This window comes from Cnephaeus nilssonii (genome assembly GCF_951640355.1).
Source record: "Cnephaeus nilssonii genome assembly, chromosome: 5".
Taxonomy (NCBI): domain Eukaryota; kingdom Metazoa; phylum Chordata; class Mammalia; order Chiroptera; family Vespertilionidae; genus Cnephaeus; species Cnephaeus nilssonii.
The window spans coordinates 7,048,536-7,061,242 of NC_137076.1; the positions used below are offsets into that span (position 1 = coordinate 7,048,536).

The 12,707-nt window shown below is 45.3% G+C and overlaps 1 protein-coding gene and 1 pseudogene across 9 annotated transcripts in view; one reads left to right on the forward strand and one right to left on the reverse strand.

The window, feature by feature from the left end:
* The window catches only part of LOC307100408 (glyceraldehyde-3-phosphate dehydrogenase-like), a 1,087,365-nt pseudogene that overhangs the window by 533,596 nt on the left and 541,062 nt on the right, over positions 1-12,707 (reverse strand). The window lies entirely within an intron of this gene.
* Positions 1-12,707, forward strand: part of MAPK9 (mitogen-activated protein kinase 9) — a 51,679-nt gene that overhangs the window by 32,732 nt on the left and 6,240 nt on the right. For 5 of the 8 annotated variants that reach the window (XM_079772817.1, XM_079772812.1, XM_079772818.1 and 2 more), the window contains 4 exons: positions 5,212-5,377; positions 6,762-6,833; positions 9,965-10,147; positions 11,325-11,449. In XM_079772817.1, the coding sequence (XP_079628943.1) occupies positions 5,212-5,377; positions 6,762-6,833; positions 9,965-10,147; positions 11,325-11,449 (546 nt within the window). Of the gene's footprint in view, positions 1-5,211; positions 5,378-6,364; positions 6,437-6,761; positions 6,834-9,964; positions 10,148-11,324; positions 11,450-12,707 lie in introns of all 8 variants that reach the window. The other 3 variants (XM_079772813.1, XM_079772816.1, XM_079772819.1) reach the window with 1 other exon arrangement.

Genomic DNA, 12,707 nt, shown 5'->3' on the forward strand with positions numbered 1-12,707 from the left:
ACTTGTTTTGTGAAGTTGAGCATTATTTTATCTTTCAGTGATTTGTATTCTGAAATGCCTGTTCTTGCCATAGTCTTTGATTTTTGAAAAAGGAAACTAGAAACAAATTGGTTTGCTTTGTTTCAGCTGCTTCGCTGTGTGAGGCTGCCCACAGGGCGTGGCCGGGTGGTTGGCTGCACCTTGTGCAGAGCAGTGGCTGCAGCAGGGGTGGCCGAGCTCCCCAGGACACGCGTCGGTACACACAGGGCTCGGGGACAGCTGCGGGCTGGGCCGTCTGCATAGGGCTTGTTGGTTATTGTCACTGCATTTATTAGAAATTATATATTTGTAATTTCTGTTTTCCTGAATCGGGAAGTTTAGAGAGTATTTGACAGTAATGAAACGGAACGTTAGCTATTATAGGTTTTAAATGGTTCTCTACTTACAGCCACATTCTGAGCCTCAGGGGACTGGTGGCTACACCTGGACAGCACAGGACCAGGATGCCCTCGCCCTGGCATCTTCCCATGGCTCCTCCTTTCTTTGGTAAAAGAATTCCTTGGTCACCAAGCCCCACTCCCCCACTCTGATTGTGTGGCTATAATTGGATGTGACAGTGCCAAAAAAAAGAATGTAAAATATCTCGTTTATAATTCTTGTGTTGGTTACATTTTGAAATGATAAATAACACTTCACAGTGTCATGTGCCCATTTGCGCACATCGATTGGAAAGTTCCAAGTCAGGCACTGGACCTAAAGCTTCACACTTAAGTACTCCCAGGTCCTCCATGGGCTATGCCTAGGCAGATGGATGTTGCAGCTGCATGCTGGAAAATTCTTGTGAATAGAGTAGTTGTGGATTGTTCAGAAGGCACCGTTTCTAGGGTGAGTCTGCAGGCTGGCGTCCCCAGGCACAAGTCAGATTCCGGTGGCCTGAGGAAGGGGCGGAGCGTGGGAGATCAGCAGTAAGAACGGCCCAGAGCTAAGAGGGAAAAGACAGAAGCCGTGCGAAAGCACTGGGAGTGGTGGGGAGTGGCATGTGTGTGCGCTCGGCAGACGTTCCTGACGGACTTTCCGGGTCTCAGAGCAGAGAGCACAGGGGCCTCCCCTCCCAGGCCTGCCCTTGACGATGGGGTAGAGGTGAGGCACATACGCTGTGCGCGGGGTGGGGTGGGCGGGGGAGGCTTGGTGATCATGGAATTCTTACCAAAGAAAGGAGGAGCCATGGGAAGATGCCAGGGCGAGGGAACCCTGGTCCTGTGCTGTCCAGGTGTAGCCACCCGTCCCCTGAGGCTCAGAATGTGGCTATAATTGGATGTGCCAAAAAAAGAATGTAAAATATCTCAATAATAATTCTTATGTTGGTTACATTTTGAAATGATAAATAATACTGTCAGACAAACGCAAAAAAACTTTGGAGGCTTTGGCTAGACATAAATGATAGATTTATTAAAGGGTCTTAGAGTTTGCACACTGGAAACACAGCTGGGCAAAAACCCAGAAGTGTTCTGAAGAAGAAAGAAAAGTTAAGATCTTTTATAGTAAAATGCGCATTCTGGAGAACAGTCAGCCCTGCACTCTTAGCCCTAGGAGTGGTCCAGGACGGTTGTCAGTCAGATGTCAGGCTGTCTGGGTGATGGGTGCCAGGTGGTCTAGAGGATGGGCGCCAGGGGGTCTGGTCACATCGATGGTCTGGATAATAGATGTCAGGTGACCTGGATATGTGGGTCCTTCAGGGGGTAATCAGAGGGTTATCTGGAGGGGGGTAATCAGAGGGTTATCTGGAGGGGGGTAATCAGAGGGTTATCTGGAGGGGGTAATCAGAGGGTTATCTGGAGGGGGGTAATCAGGGGGTTATCTGGAGGGGGTAATCAGAGGGTTATCTGGAGGGGGTAATCAGAGGGTTATCTGGAGGGGGGTAATCAGGGGGTTATCTGGAGGGGGGTAATCAGAGGGTTATCTGGAGGGGGGTAATCAGGGGGTTATCTGGAGGGGGTAATCAGAGGGTTATCTGGAGGGGGTAATCAGAGGGTTATCTGGAGGGGGGTAATCAAAGGGTTATCTGGAGGGGGGTAATCAGGGGGTTATCTGGAGGGGGTAATCAGAGGGTTATCTGGAGGGGGGTAATCAGAGGGTTATCTGGAGGGGGGTAATCAGGGGGTTATCTGGAGGGGGTAATCAGAGGGTTATCTGGAGGGGGGTAATCAGAGGGTTATCTGGAGGGGGGTAATCAGAGGGTTATCTGGAGGGGGTAATCAGAGGGTTATCTGGAGGGGGTAATCAGAGGGTTATCTGGAGGGGGTAATCAGAGGGTTACCTGGAGGGGGGTAATCAGAGGGTTACCTGGAGGGGGTAATCAGAGGGTTATCTGGAGGGGGGTAGTCAGAGGTTATCTGGAGGTCTGCTGTCTGTCCAGATGTATATCCAAGCATCAACTCAGGACTGGAAAGTTCAAAAAGTTTAAGTTCCCAGGCTACTTAAGTATAACAAGAATAGAGTCTTCCTCATGTCGCCATCTTCATGATGTTAATAATTTTAGCAGCTTGGTTAAAGTGATTCCTTTTATATTCCCTACCTTCAATCTTTTCTCAATATTATGGATATATTGGATTAAGTAAAATGTATTATTAAAATTAACTTACCTGTTTCCATTCACTCTCTTTAAGGTGGCTACTAGAAAATGTCAATTATATCTGTTGGAGAGCAGGGAAGAGCCAGAGTGTTAGGAACTGAAGGATGACCAGGCGTGGAGGGAGGGAGGGAGGGAGGGGAGGGGAGGGGAGGGGAGGGGAGGCCCTAAGAAGGGTGTGGGTTTTTTACTGAATTGCCGAAAATAATGAGATGGTAAAACATCTGAACATGCACATTTCTTTCACATACAAAGTTTGATTAATTACCAAGAGCTACAGAGAGAATCCAAAAAGTGCACTGCAAACTGAATACATTTCTTGGGATCTAAATTTTAAAATAATCACCAGACACACAATTTACCTTCTTAGGAAACTTATTTATGGGGACAGACTACTTTGGGAAGATAAATGTAAGAGGCAAGAGGAGGAAGTTAAGGGAAATGACCACTACATATTGCAGAAGCATGCTGGAAAGCAAAAAATGTTGAAAGCAGATTGTAAAACTAGTGCCCTGCTCCAAGGTCAACAGCTTGAACCACCAGAGCATGAAAAAGACCTTGCCCAGTCCGGGGTCAGTGAGGGACTGCAGGAAGGAGCTGTGAGTGGAGCTCCCGAGAGCAGAGTGGTACTCAGGGAGCATGTTGATCTGAGGACCAACTGCTTCTGGGCTTGTTCCGGAAACATGGGGCATGCCTGGAGCGTGTAGACCAGCAGCGTGCGTGCCCTGCGTTCATTCCCTCGTCCCACCGAGGGTACGTGGTAATTTTAAGTCTCTCACTCCTTGCTGGAAACTTGGGGTTTCTTCTTCTTTGCAAACCACAGGGAAACCCAGTTTCTGTACCTGTTACATCTGAAAGTAATGAAGGGTGACCACTTACAGCCAATGGCTAGATGTATCTCCACTGAGGAATCCCCTTAGCATGGGGTTTCCATGGTGGGAGGAGAGGAGGCTCCCCTGGACCATGGCTGAGCAGACCAGTCACTTCACAGGAAATGAGAACAGTCTTCCAGGACAGTGGGCCAGAATTTCTGTTTAAAATGGTGCTCGCACACAGGCATACACGTATCCCAAACGCCCCTAGCAAACAGTCTGACAGCACGTGATGCCGGCTGCTGGAGCTCATCATCGGGTTAGAATGGAATGGTATCTGAGTTTTTAGGCAACTTTAGATGGCAGCATAAGGTGTTCAGGGCCCTCTCCTGAAGATGCTTTTGAAACAAAACCCAAAATAACTACCTTGAGAGAACATGCACATTCTAAGAGGCCATTTTCTCTGGGTGAAGGGATGACTTAACTCATGAATCTCAAGAAAACAATAAGAATTTCCTTGAATATATTCAGTGTATCAAGGGAAGGTATTTTCCTATATGAAGAAATTTTCCCACCACAAAGAAATCCAATAAATAACTGTACAGTGAAGGGCCCCGATGAGCACTGAATGACTGGGTCCCCGCATGGCTACCAGGTTAGAGGCGCCCAAAGCACCATCCTCTTTTCTTTTTCAAATGTGACTTGCTGGTGTTCCAAGCTGCGTTACCGAACAGCCCCCCTGGTAAAGCCCGGTGGGGAGTGGAGCCAAAGTGTACAACACAGGAAGCGGTCAAAGCCACAGTTCCCACAACGCCTCTCTCCCAGGGGCTAGGACCCCTGAGGCCCGGCTTTGGCTGCCAGTGCTCCCTCGCGGTGTGCGTGCAGCCAGTCTTCCGGGAGGCTCTCTCCGTGGGAATATTTTGCTGTGAGATCCCTGTAGGGGTTCTTGTGTGGCGCGCTCTGGGATTAGGCCCTGCATTTAGCCCAACAGTTCAGAGTGATCGTTGCCCTGAAGAGGTTCTGGAATGCGCAGCCGCCTGGCTGCTCCGGGAGGAGGCGGTGCTGGGCTGCAGGCAGCAGGAAAAGCAGTGCTCTCTGCTGCAGTGCTGCTTGGTGCCGCCGGGCGTTGATGCTACAGCAGCCACCGACCCGCAAGTCCTTCCTAGTTGGTCCGTGACGAGGTGCTTCCCTGGAGTGGGATTGTGGCACTGGTTGCTGGGCCTGGTGCTGTTGCCCATTTAAGCTGCACTTTCCACAGAATGGCTGATCAAGGTCTTGAACCTGGAGGAGGTTCCCATCTCACTGCCCTCTCCTCATGGTGAGCCGGTGGCACACCGTGGCCTCAGGTTCTCCATGCCGGCACAGCATGGTGCAGGGTGTGGTGGTCGGGGCATCATGGAACAGGGCAGGCCCGGGCCCTGGGCAGCATGGACCCTACACGAATGGCAGTCTCATCCCTCACACCAGGCACCAGCCCCTTGACCCTCAGCCCGGCCAGCTTCCCCCCCCCGCCCCAGAAGGTTTTAAGTAAAGGTCATGAGCATTTCCACATGGGGGTGAGGGCAGCCATCTGACTTCTTTAGGCTTATTCGTATTCGTTTCAGGTTGAGAATAGGATTTTCCAAAATTGTTCTAAAATGCCAGGGTTCCATTCTAACTTGCCTCCCCCTGCCAGCACTCTCACGTACTTCGGCAGTCACGGACCCCTCAGCTCCCTGCCAGCGTGCAGTTGTTTATTTACTGGTAGCATGCTTTGGTGCATTTTATTCATTTAAACCATTTCTGTCCTAGGATTTGAAACCTAGCAACATTGTAGTAAAGTCAGACTGCACGCTTAAGATCCTGGACTTTGGCCTAGCCCGGACAGCCTGCACCAACTTCATGATGACCCCCTACGTGGTGACACGGTATTACCGGGCACCGGAAGTCATCCTGGGTATGGGCTATAAAGAGAACGGTGAGTGCAGATGGAACCGGAGAGGCTGAGATGTTTAAAAATAGTGCCATTTGTCATCACTAGTGTTGTCTCTTTCCTGTGAATTATATGAAATATAATGTGGGGGCTGTTACACAGATTATCACCGTCCACAAATAAGAAACCATTACTTTTATATTCCTATTAGTTAAAATCATTCACTTTTGAAGTTGAATGTTTATCAAAGTATAACATACTTATAGAAAAGAATATAAATCACAGTGTGCACTCGATGGGAGCGCACCCACATACCCAGCACCACCCCAGGCCTCTCCAGGCCCTTCAGGTCTTAGTCCCCAAGGGAAGCTATCAACCTAACTTCCAGCACCACTGATTGGTTTTACTTATTTTTGAACCTGATATAAATGGAATAATATATGTTCTTTTTTTGCACAGAAAAGTTGGTATCGGTGTTATTTACTAGTAACATCAAAACTTAACTTATTCTAGCAATAACAGAATAACAGAGCTCTTTCAAACTTAGCTTTTGACAAATTTGCCAAAAAGAATGAAATCACATTTACTTGTTTTAAAAATCCTGAAAGTTTGCCCAGCCCTCTGACATGGACTTTGCCTCAGATTTATTTACATGTACCGTAAGCTGTGCTCCCACTGGACACCGCTCTGGGGCTCTGTTGTTTCCTGCGGAAGGGAGAGAAAACGAGGTTCCCGCTTACCTTCTCCCACCCTCCCCCTCTCCAGCAAGAGCGCTAGATAGCCCTCTGCCCGGCTGGCTGAGGTGTGGGCTCAGCTGGCCCCGCAGAAGAGGGTGAGCAGCTGGAAGTCAGGCCTCCACTGGAGCTCAGAAAAGCAAGCTGCCTCTGTGCGGCCCTGCTGACGGGCCAGTTTAGGAAAGGACCCTTCAGGAGGTGGGGGTTCGGCGTGTTACCGGCTGCGTTTATCTAGGGGAGGGAGTTTGAGGAGGGTGTGTGGGTCTCCTGCTGGCTTTAATCACCTGGTGTTTGGTAGTGGACATCTGGTCTGTCGGGTGCATCATGGCAGAAATGGTTCTCCATAAAGTCCTGTTCCCAGGAAGAGACTGTATCCTTCACAAGGAGACCTGCAGTGGCCACAGGGTGGGCGGGGTGTGTGGCTAAAACAGCTCGGTGTGGGGACAGGCACTTCTGTTTCTGGGGTTTTGTTTGTTTTTTTCAGCTGTAAAGTATTGGAATCTTTGCCACTAAAGCCCCAGGTTGCTGTGCACTGATGGCTACAATGGAGGCCGCAACCATTCACATTGTGTGAAGTTCACCCTTAGCAATTCATTCTTCATGTTTGTGTGTTTAGTACACTGTTAGAATTTCTTTTCCTCACCTTTGTTTTGTTCATGGCACTTTATAATTTTATCATTTCATTTTATTTTCAGTTGATATCTGGTCAGTGGGTTGCATCATGGGCGAGCTGGTGAAAGGTTGTGTGATATTCCAAGGCACTGACCGTATCCTTCCCGGGACCTTCCGGCCATGCTTCCCTTAAGCACCACAAGCAGCCGGAGCTCAGAGGAAAATGCATAGTTCCAGACTGGGTGTAAGGGGCTGTATTATGTCTGTTAAATTAGTGTCACAAACCAAACGGTTCCATTTTACCTTTTCTTTTTTACTTGACTACCTCTAATGATTTTATTGAGGCTTGGAGTTAAGTTAAACTAATTATATTAGCTCTTAATTTTATAAAAAATAGCTTACTAGAAATTTATTTACTATTTGATGAATATATTCTAATATAAATGAAAATGTTATTAGGTCATTCAATTAACTAGGCAAGTTGCTGTCTAAATTTAATAGGTCAGTAAGTATTCCTGCATAATTTAATTAATATGCTATTTTGTTAGTTATTAGTATGCATTAAAATACTTTCCCCCAAAGAACGGAAGCACACTACATAACAGCTAAATGAAATAGATTAAAGTGAAAGTTGGTGAGGAACAACATATGGTGAATTTTCTTGTTTGTTACTCTGCTGACATTTTGTAGAAATTTTTTAAAAACCTGCTTAAAGGTATTTTGTGAGACACTGGGAAGTCTAAAATAAACATAAAATGCCAAAGATTAACTTATCCTGTGGTCAGCAAATCATATTAATGACATAGCACAAAGTAAATAGATAATATAGCTTTCTTTCCTCATATTCCTCATATTCTTCCATCTCTAATATTTTTTACGCGAACATGGTTCTTCACTTATGCCCTTTTTCATTTGTGTTCTAACCACTTAGTATTTTCATTAGTCTTTGATTTTGTTTTTTGTTATGAAATCTTTAAGTGTCTCTGTTCATTGGCAAATTGATGTTTTTTCTTAAAGGAAATCAAGCTGTGTAGTCAGTGTTTGTATTTGTTAATTTTAGTTTTTTATAATTTTATGAGAGCAGTTTTTTTGTATTATAAATTATTCACAACATAAAAGGAATGAAAAGGTTTTATTCCTGTCATTTACCACATCTCAGATTTTATGTGAGGTTAAATGCAGCATTTTATTTTGTTCTAGAAAATTTTCTAGTAGTTTCCCATAATCTACCTTAGATTCACTTGTTTCAAACTGTAAGGAAGGGGGTCTTTATTTTACAAATAAAGTCAATTAAAAAGGGAAAAATTGACATATTCTAAAGATAAATCATTTAAAACATTCAGTTTGTCTCAATTCTTATTCATTTTATGCCTTTCCTTTTTGTATTAAGAAATGTTTTCTTCAGAAAGTACAAAAATGAAAAATGTGAGTACTTTTTGATGCATTATTAAGTAATTTAAAATTCCTACTTTACATATTAACATCTTACAGTGTCCACAATTAATTGTATATATAAGATTACCTAATGTCATTTTCAGAACACACACGGAGATTAACATCATTTTTCAAAGATAATTTTGCCAGTTTTTCAAACATTAGATTAAAAATTACTGGGATAGAAAAAGATTCAGGAAACTGGTCCGCAGTTCTTACAGATCTGCGTTAGATTTGTGACTGGGGTAGAACAGGAACGCCTGTCCCGGGTGGTCCATGAGAAGGAGAAAGCTTAGCCAGGCCACCTGGGGCCACGTTCTGCCTCCCACAGGGTGTCTGCATCCTTGAGGAGTCAGAGCCTCTCCGAGCCTTGGTTCCTCTGCTGTAATGAGAGCTCAGTGGTGCCCTCACACACCCAGGATGTCCTCCTGTCGCCTATCCCTCTGTAGTCTATAGACATAAACCCATAGCTATTTGTTGAGCACCCACTCTTTCCTAGGCTCTCAGCTGACTTAAAATGGAAAAGGATGGCCCAACTGCTGAGCTGAGGATAGACCTGCAAGGTCAAGGGCTATTGCAAGGAAACCACCAGGATGGTAGGGGGAGGCGGCTGAAACGCTGTATTTGTTTTGAAGGTCAGCCCTTCGGAGAGCCTTGTTAGGGTTCACTGTCAGACACTGGAGATATCAAGAGCTGAGCTTGGGAAAGAGGTTTGGGCTGGAGGAACAAAGATGGATGATCAGACTGCCAGGCTGTGTAAAGGCAGGACACTGGTAGTGAATGCTGAGAGAGAGAACAGAGGAGGAGGACCAGGCCCCCTCGGGTGGCAGAGAAAAGAGAAGCCGTGGAGGTAACAGAGGCCCTCCTAGAGAGAAGCTCTAGAAGCCAGGGGGGAGGTTGCTGCGGGGGAAGCTGGGTGACACTGTTAAAAAGGTAAGGGTTGAGAATTGACCACGGAGTGAGGGGTGGTCACTGGCAGTCTGGATGGGCTAGATTTCATGGAGTGATGGGAAAAGCCTGACGAGAGGATGTGTAAGAGAGAGCAAGAGGCTGGGAATTAGAGAGAGAAGTATTGATAACTTTTTTTTTTTTTTTTGCAAGTGAAAATGGTAGCAAGCGCCAGATGTGGGCCCTGCCTCACAGGGCTCTGGTTCCCCAGCTGTGAACTGAGAAGTCCATAGGTCTTCCTGTTTAGAGAGCTTTATTTTTTTTTATTTTTTTTAAAAATATATTTTATTGATTTTTTACAGAGAGGAAGAGAGAGGGATAGAGAGTTAGAAACATCGATGAGAGAGAATCATCGATCAGCTGCCTCTTGCACACCCCCTACTGGGGATGTGCCCGCAACCAAGGTACATGCCCTGACCGGAATCGAACCTGGGACCTTTCAGTCCGCAGGCCGACGCTCTATCCACTGAGCCAAACCGGTTTTGGCTTTAGAGAGCTTTAGATCTCACATAGCGTTAGTATGAAAACTGGTTTCAGTTTGCCTATGTAATTACTGTCTAATTTCATAGATAAGCATTTCTGTCATAGGTATTCTTCAGTTACAAGATACCTTTATTTCGATCTAGAATGGGAAGGCACATAGAACTCATTGATTTAATAAACTGTGGTCATAATTTATAAAGAGTGTAAGAGTTTTTTTGTTGTTTGTTTTTTAATGATCTAAACTTGGAAACTCAAACCTTATTTGAATATTATTTCAAAATGCTTCTGTTGGCCCCGTAGAGTGGCCTAGTTAATTACTTGTCGACAGGTATAAATATGATTTATTTCTCTTTGAATGATACTACTTCATGTAATAGGAATATAGGCATTTCAGTTGTATTTTCCTCAAGAGACTCCTTAGATATTGATCAGTGGAATAAAGTGATTGAGCAGCTAGGAACACCGTCTGCAGACTTTATGAAGAAACTTCAGCCTACGGTGAGGAATTATGTAGAAAACAGACCAAAGTATCCTGGAATCAAATTTGAAGAACTCTTTCCAGATTGGATATTCCCATCAGAATCGGAACGAGACAAAATTAAAAGTAAGATAGCTTCTTCGCTTGTTTTCATGATCTGGGTGAAGCATTCATTTTTTATGTTTGTGTTCTAACACCTGTGAACATTGGGAAACAAAGTAGTTGAAACCCTCAAGTAAAGCCATTTACAGGCTAGAGTGAAGGCATTGTGGAGAGAAAGCTTCAAGATCCAGGAGTTTTGTCCTCAGTAAAATGGCTTAACTAAATTGGCCAAATAAAAATATTCCCACCAGTCTGAAACTCATGTTAATTCCAGCAACTGAAATTTTAAACGTTTCCAGGTTTACAGGATGCTTGAATAAAGATCTAGCCCAGTTGAAAAGTCAGAAACCATACAATAGCTCAATTCAAAAGAAGCTCCTTCTCCCTTTTCCTGTGTCCATCATTAAAATGTGATTTAAGGGGGAAGAAGAGATTTGTTTCTCTCCACATCAAGGTAAATTGCCCATCAATCAGAAAAGCCCCATCTCTCCTTTGCCTATATATGTCAACTTTAATTGCCAAAACCTTGGTGAGCCTTGTATTTAACTAAGTTATTGAAGGTGTTGGGTTTTTGTTTTTTTTTAGCTACTACTAATCTCTAGATTTTTTTAAAGTGTATGTTGACAACATTGAATACAGGTAGGCAAAGCAGAGGCATCTGGGAAGTGTCCTATCCTGTGCAAACGTGAGGTTATTGTGTGGCTTATAAGGTCTGTTCTAGTTTCACTTTGGAATGATATCAGAAATAAATGCTCGCCCGTGCTTCATGTCTGCACAGCGGGCAGTGCCACCCGCTCAGCTCTGCACCCTCCCTGCCAGAGGCTCCCCTGGGGCTCTGTCTTCCTCTTCCAGACCCAGAGGCTGAAACCACATTCAAAAGCCTGGTTTCTGTTGGAAGATGCTGATAGTTTTAAAGAAAAAAGCTCTTGATCTTGAACCTATCAAAAAATTTTCAAAGTTAATACTTTTTAAAAAATCTTTTTATTGATTTTAGAGAGAGAGGAAGGGAAAGATAGAACATCAATGAGCATCAATCGGCTGCCTCCTGCATCCCCCAGGTCCATGGGACAACACTCAACCAACTGAGCCACACCAGCCAGGCCCATTTTTGTTCTGTCTGTGCTGTCACAGTTAGTTCTTCATGGTGCAGTTTTCAGATAAACAGCATTAGTTACTAATCCAATATTTGTTTTTACTCTAGCAAGTCAAGCCAGAGATCTGTTATCAAAAATGTTAGTGATAGATCCTGACAAGCGAATCTCTGTGGACGAGGCTTTGCGTCACCCTTACATTACTGTGTGGTATGACCCCGCTGAAGCCGAAGCGGTAAGCAGCTCTTGTGAAAAGATGTTCAGGGACTTAGATTTCCTAGGGTCTTCTGTCTGGTCTGCAGTGTCTACGGAAAGGGAGCAAGTCCTACATTATGAGGATCACAGGAGGCCATGTGATGGTCACAGCCCCTTTGGAGCACTGGTTCCTGGGGCTCCAGCTCAGAGTACTTAGGAAGTGAGCATGCTTATGCTGTGGCCACGGACTCATCTTGGATGCGGATGCTGGCGTGTGGTCATCGTATCGCCCTTTCTAAGCTCCATGTGTACCTGGCATTGTGCGTTGGGCTTTGGTTACATCATCTTGTTTAGGCACCCAGTCAGGCTAAGAAACTTGCTGAAAATCACAAGTTTGTTTGTCCTTCCCAGGGGCACCGGCTAGGGGCGTCCACTCTGAGCTGGTGCTCGTGTGCATGTTTCCACCCTGGGGGCGATCCTCAGTGGTGAGTGAAAGAAGCGCATAGTGCAGGGGTCCTCAGACTTTTTAAACGGGGCCAGTTCACTGTCCCTCATACCGTTGGAGGGCCGGACTATAGTTTTAAAAAAACTATGAACAAATTCCTGTGCACACTGCACATATCTTATTTTGAAGTAAAAAAACAAAACGGCAGAAACACCCGCCTGTGGCCCGCGGGGCCGTAGTTTGAGGACGCCTGGGCCATAGTGGATGCTGATTGGGTGCCAGCAGTGGAACTCATTTTTATGTCTTGGCCTCTGGATTTAACCTCCATTTTATTTTTATTTTTTTTATTATTCTTTTTAAAACTTCCATTTTAAAATTTTTATTCCACTATGAGATTAACCAAATTGTTTTATATGAAAAGAATCTGCTATATAAGCATGTGATTTTTAAGCAAGTTTTTGGATCAGTGCACTGATGGTGGGGGTGGGATGGGGTTGGGAGTTCTAACGAGAAGAACTGTCGATCTGGACTGCGTTCTCCCCCTTCTGTTTCCTAGCACAGTGCCTTGTCCAGGGAGGGTCTCTAGGAAGCAGCCTGTGATGACTCATTTTATAATTACACTAAAGGCCCAGTGCACGAAATTTGTGCACGGGGAGGGTCCCTAGGCCTGGCCGGCGATCAGGGCCGATCAGGGCCTTCCAGCTGCCAGCCAGGGCCTTCCTTCCCCAGGGCCTTCCTTCATTTCACGCTTCCCCCTGGTGGTCAGCACACGTCATAGCAAGCGATCAAACTCCCAAGGGGAAATTTGCATATTAGGCTTTTATATACATATCTAGATTTGAGCAGATAGCTT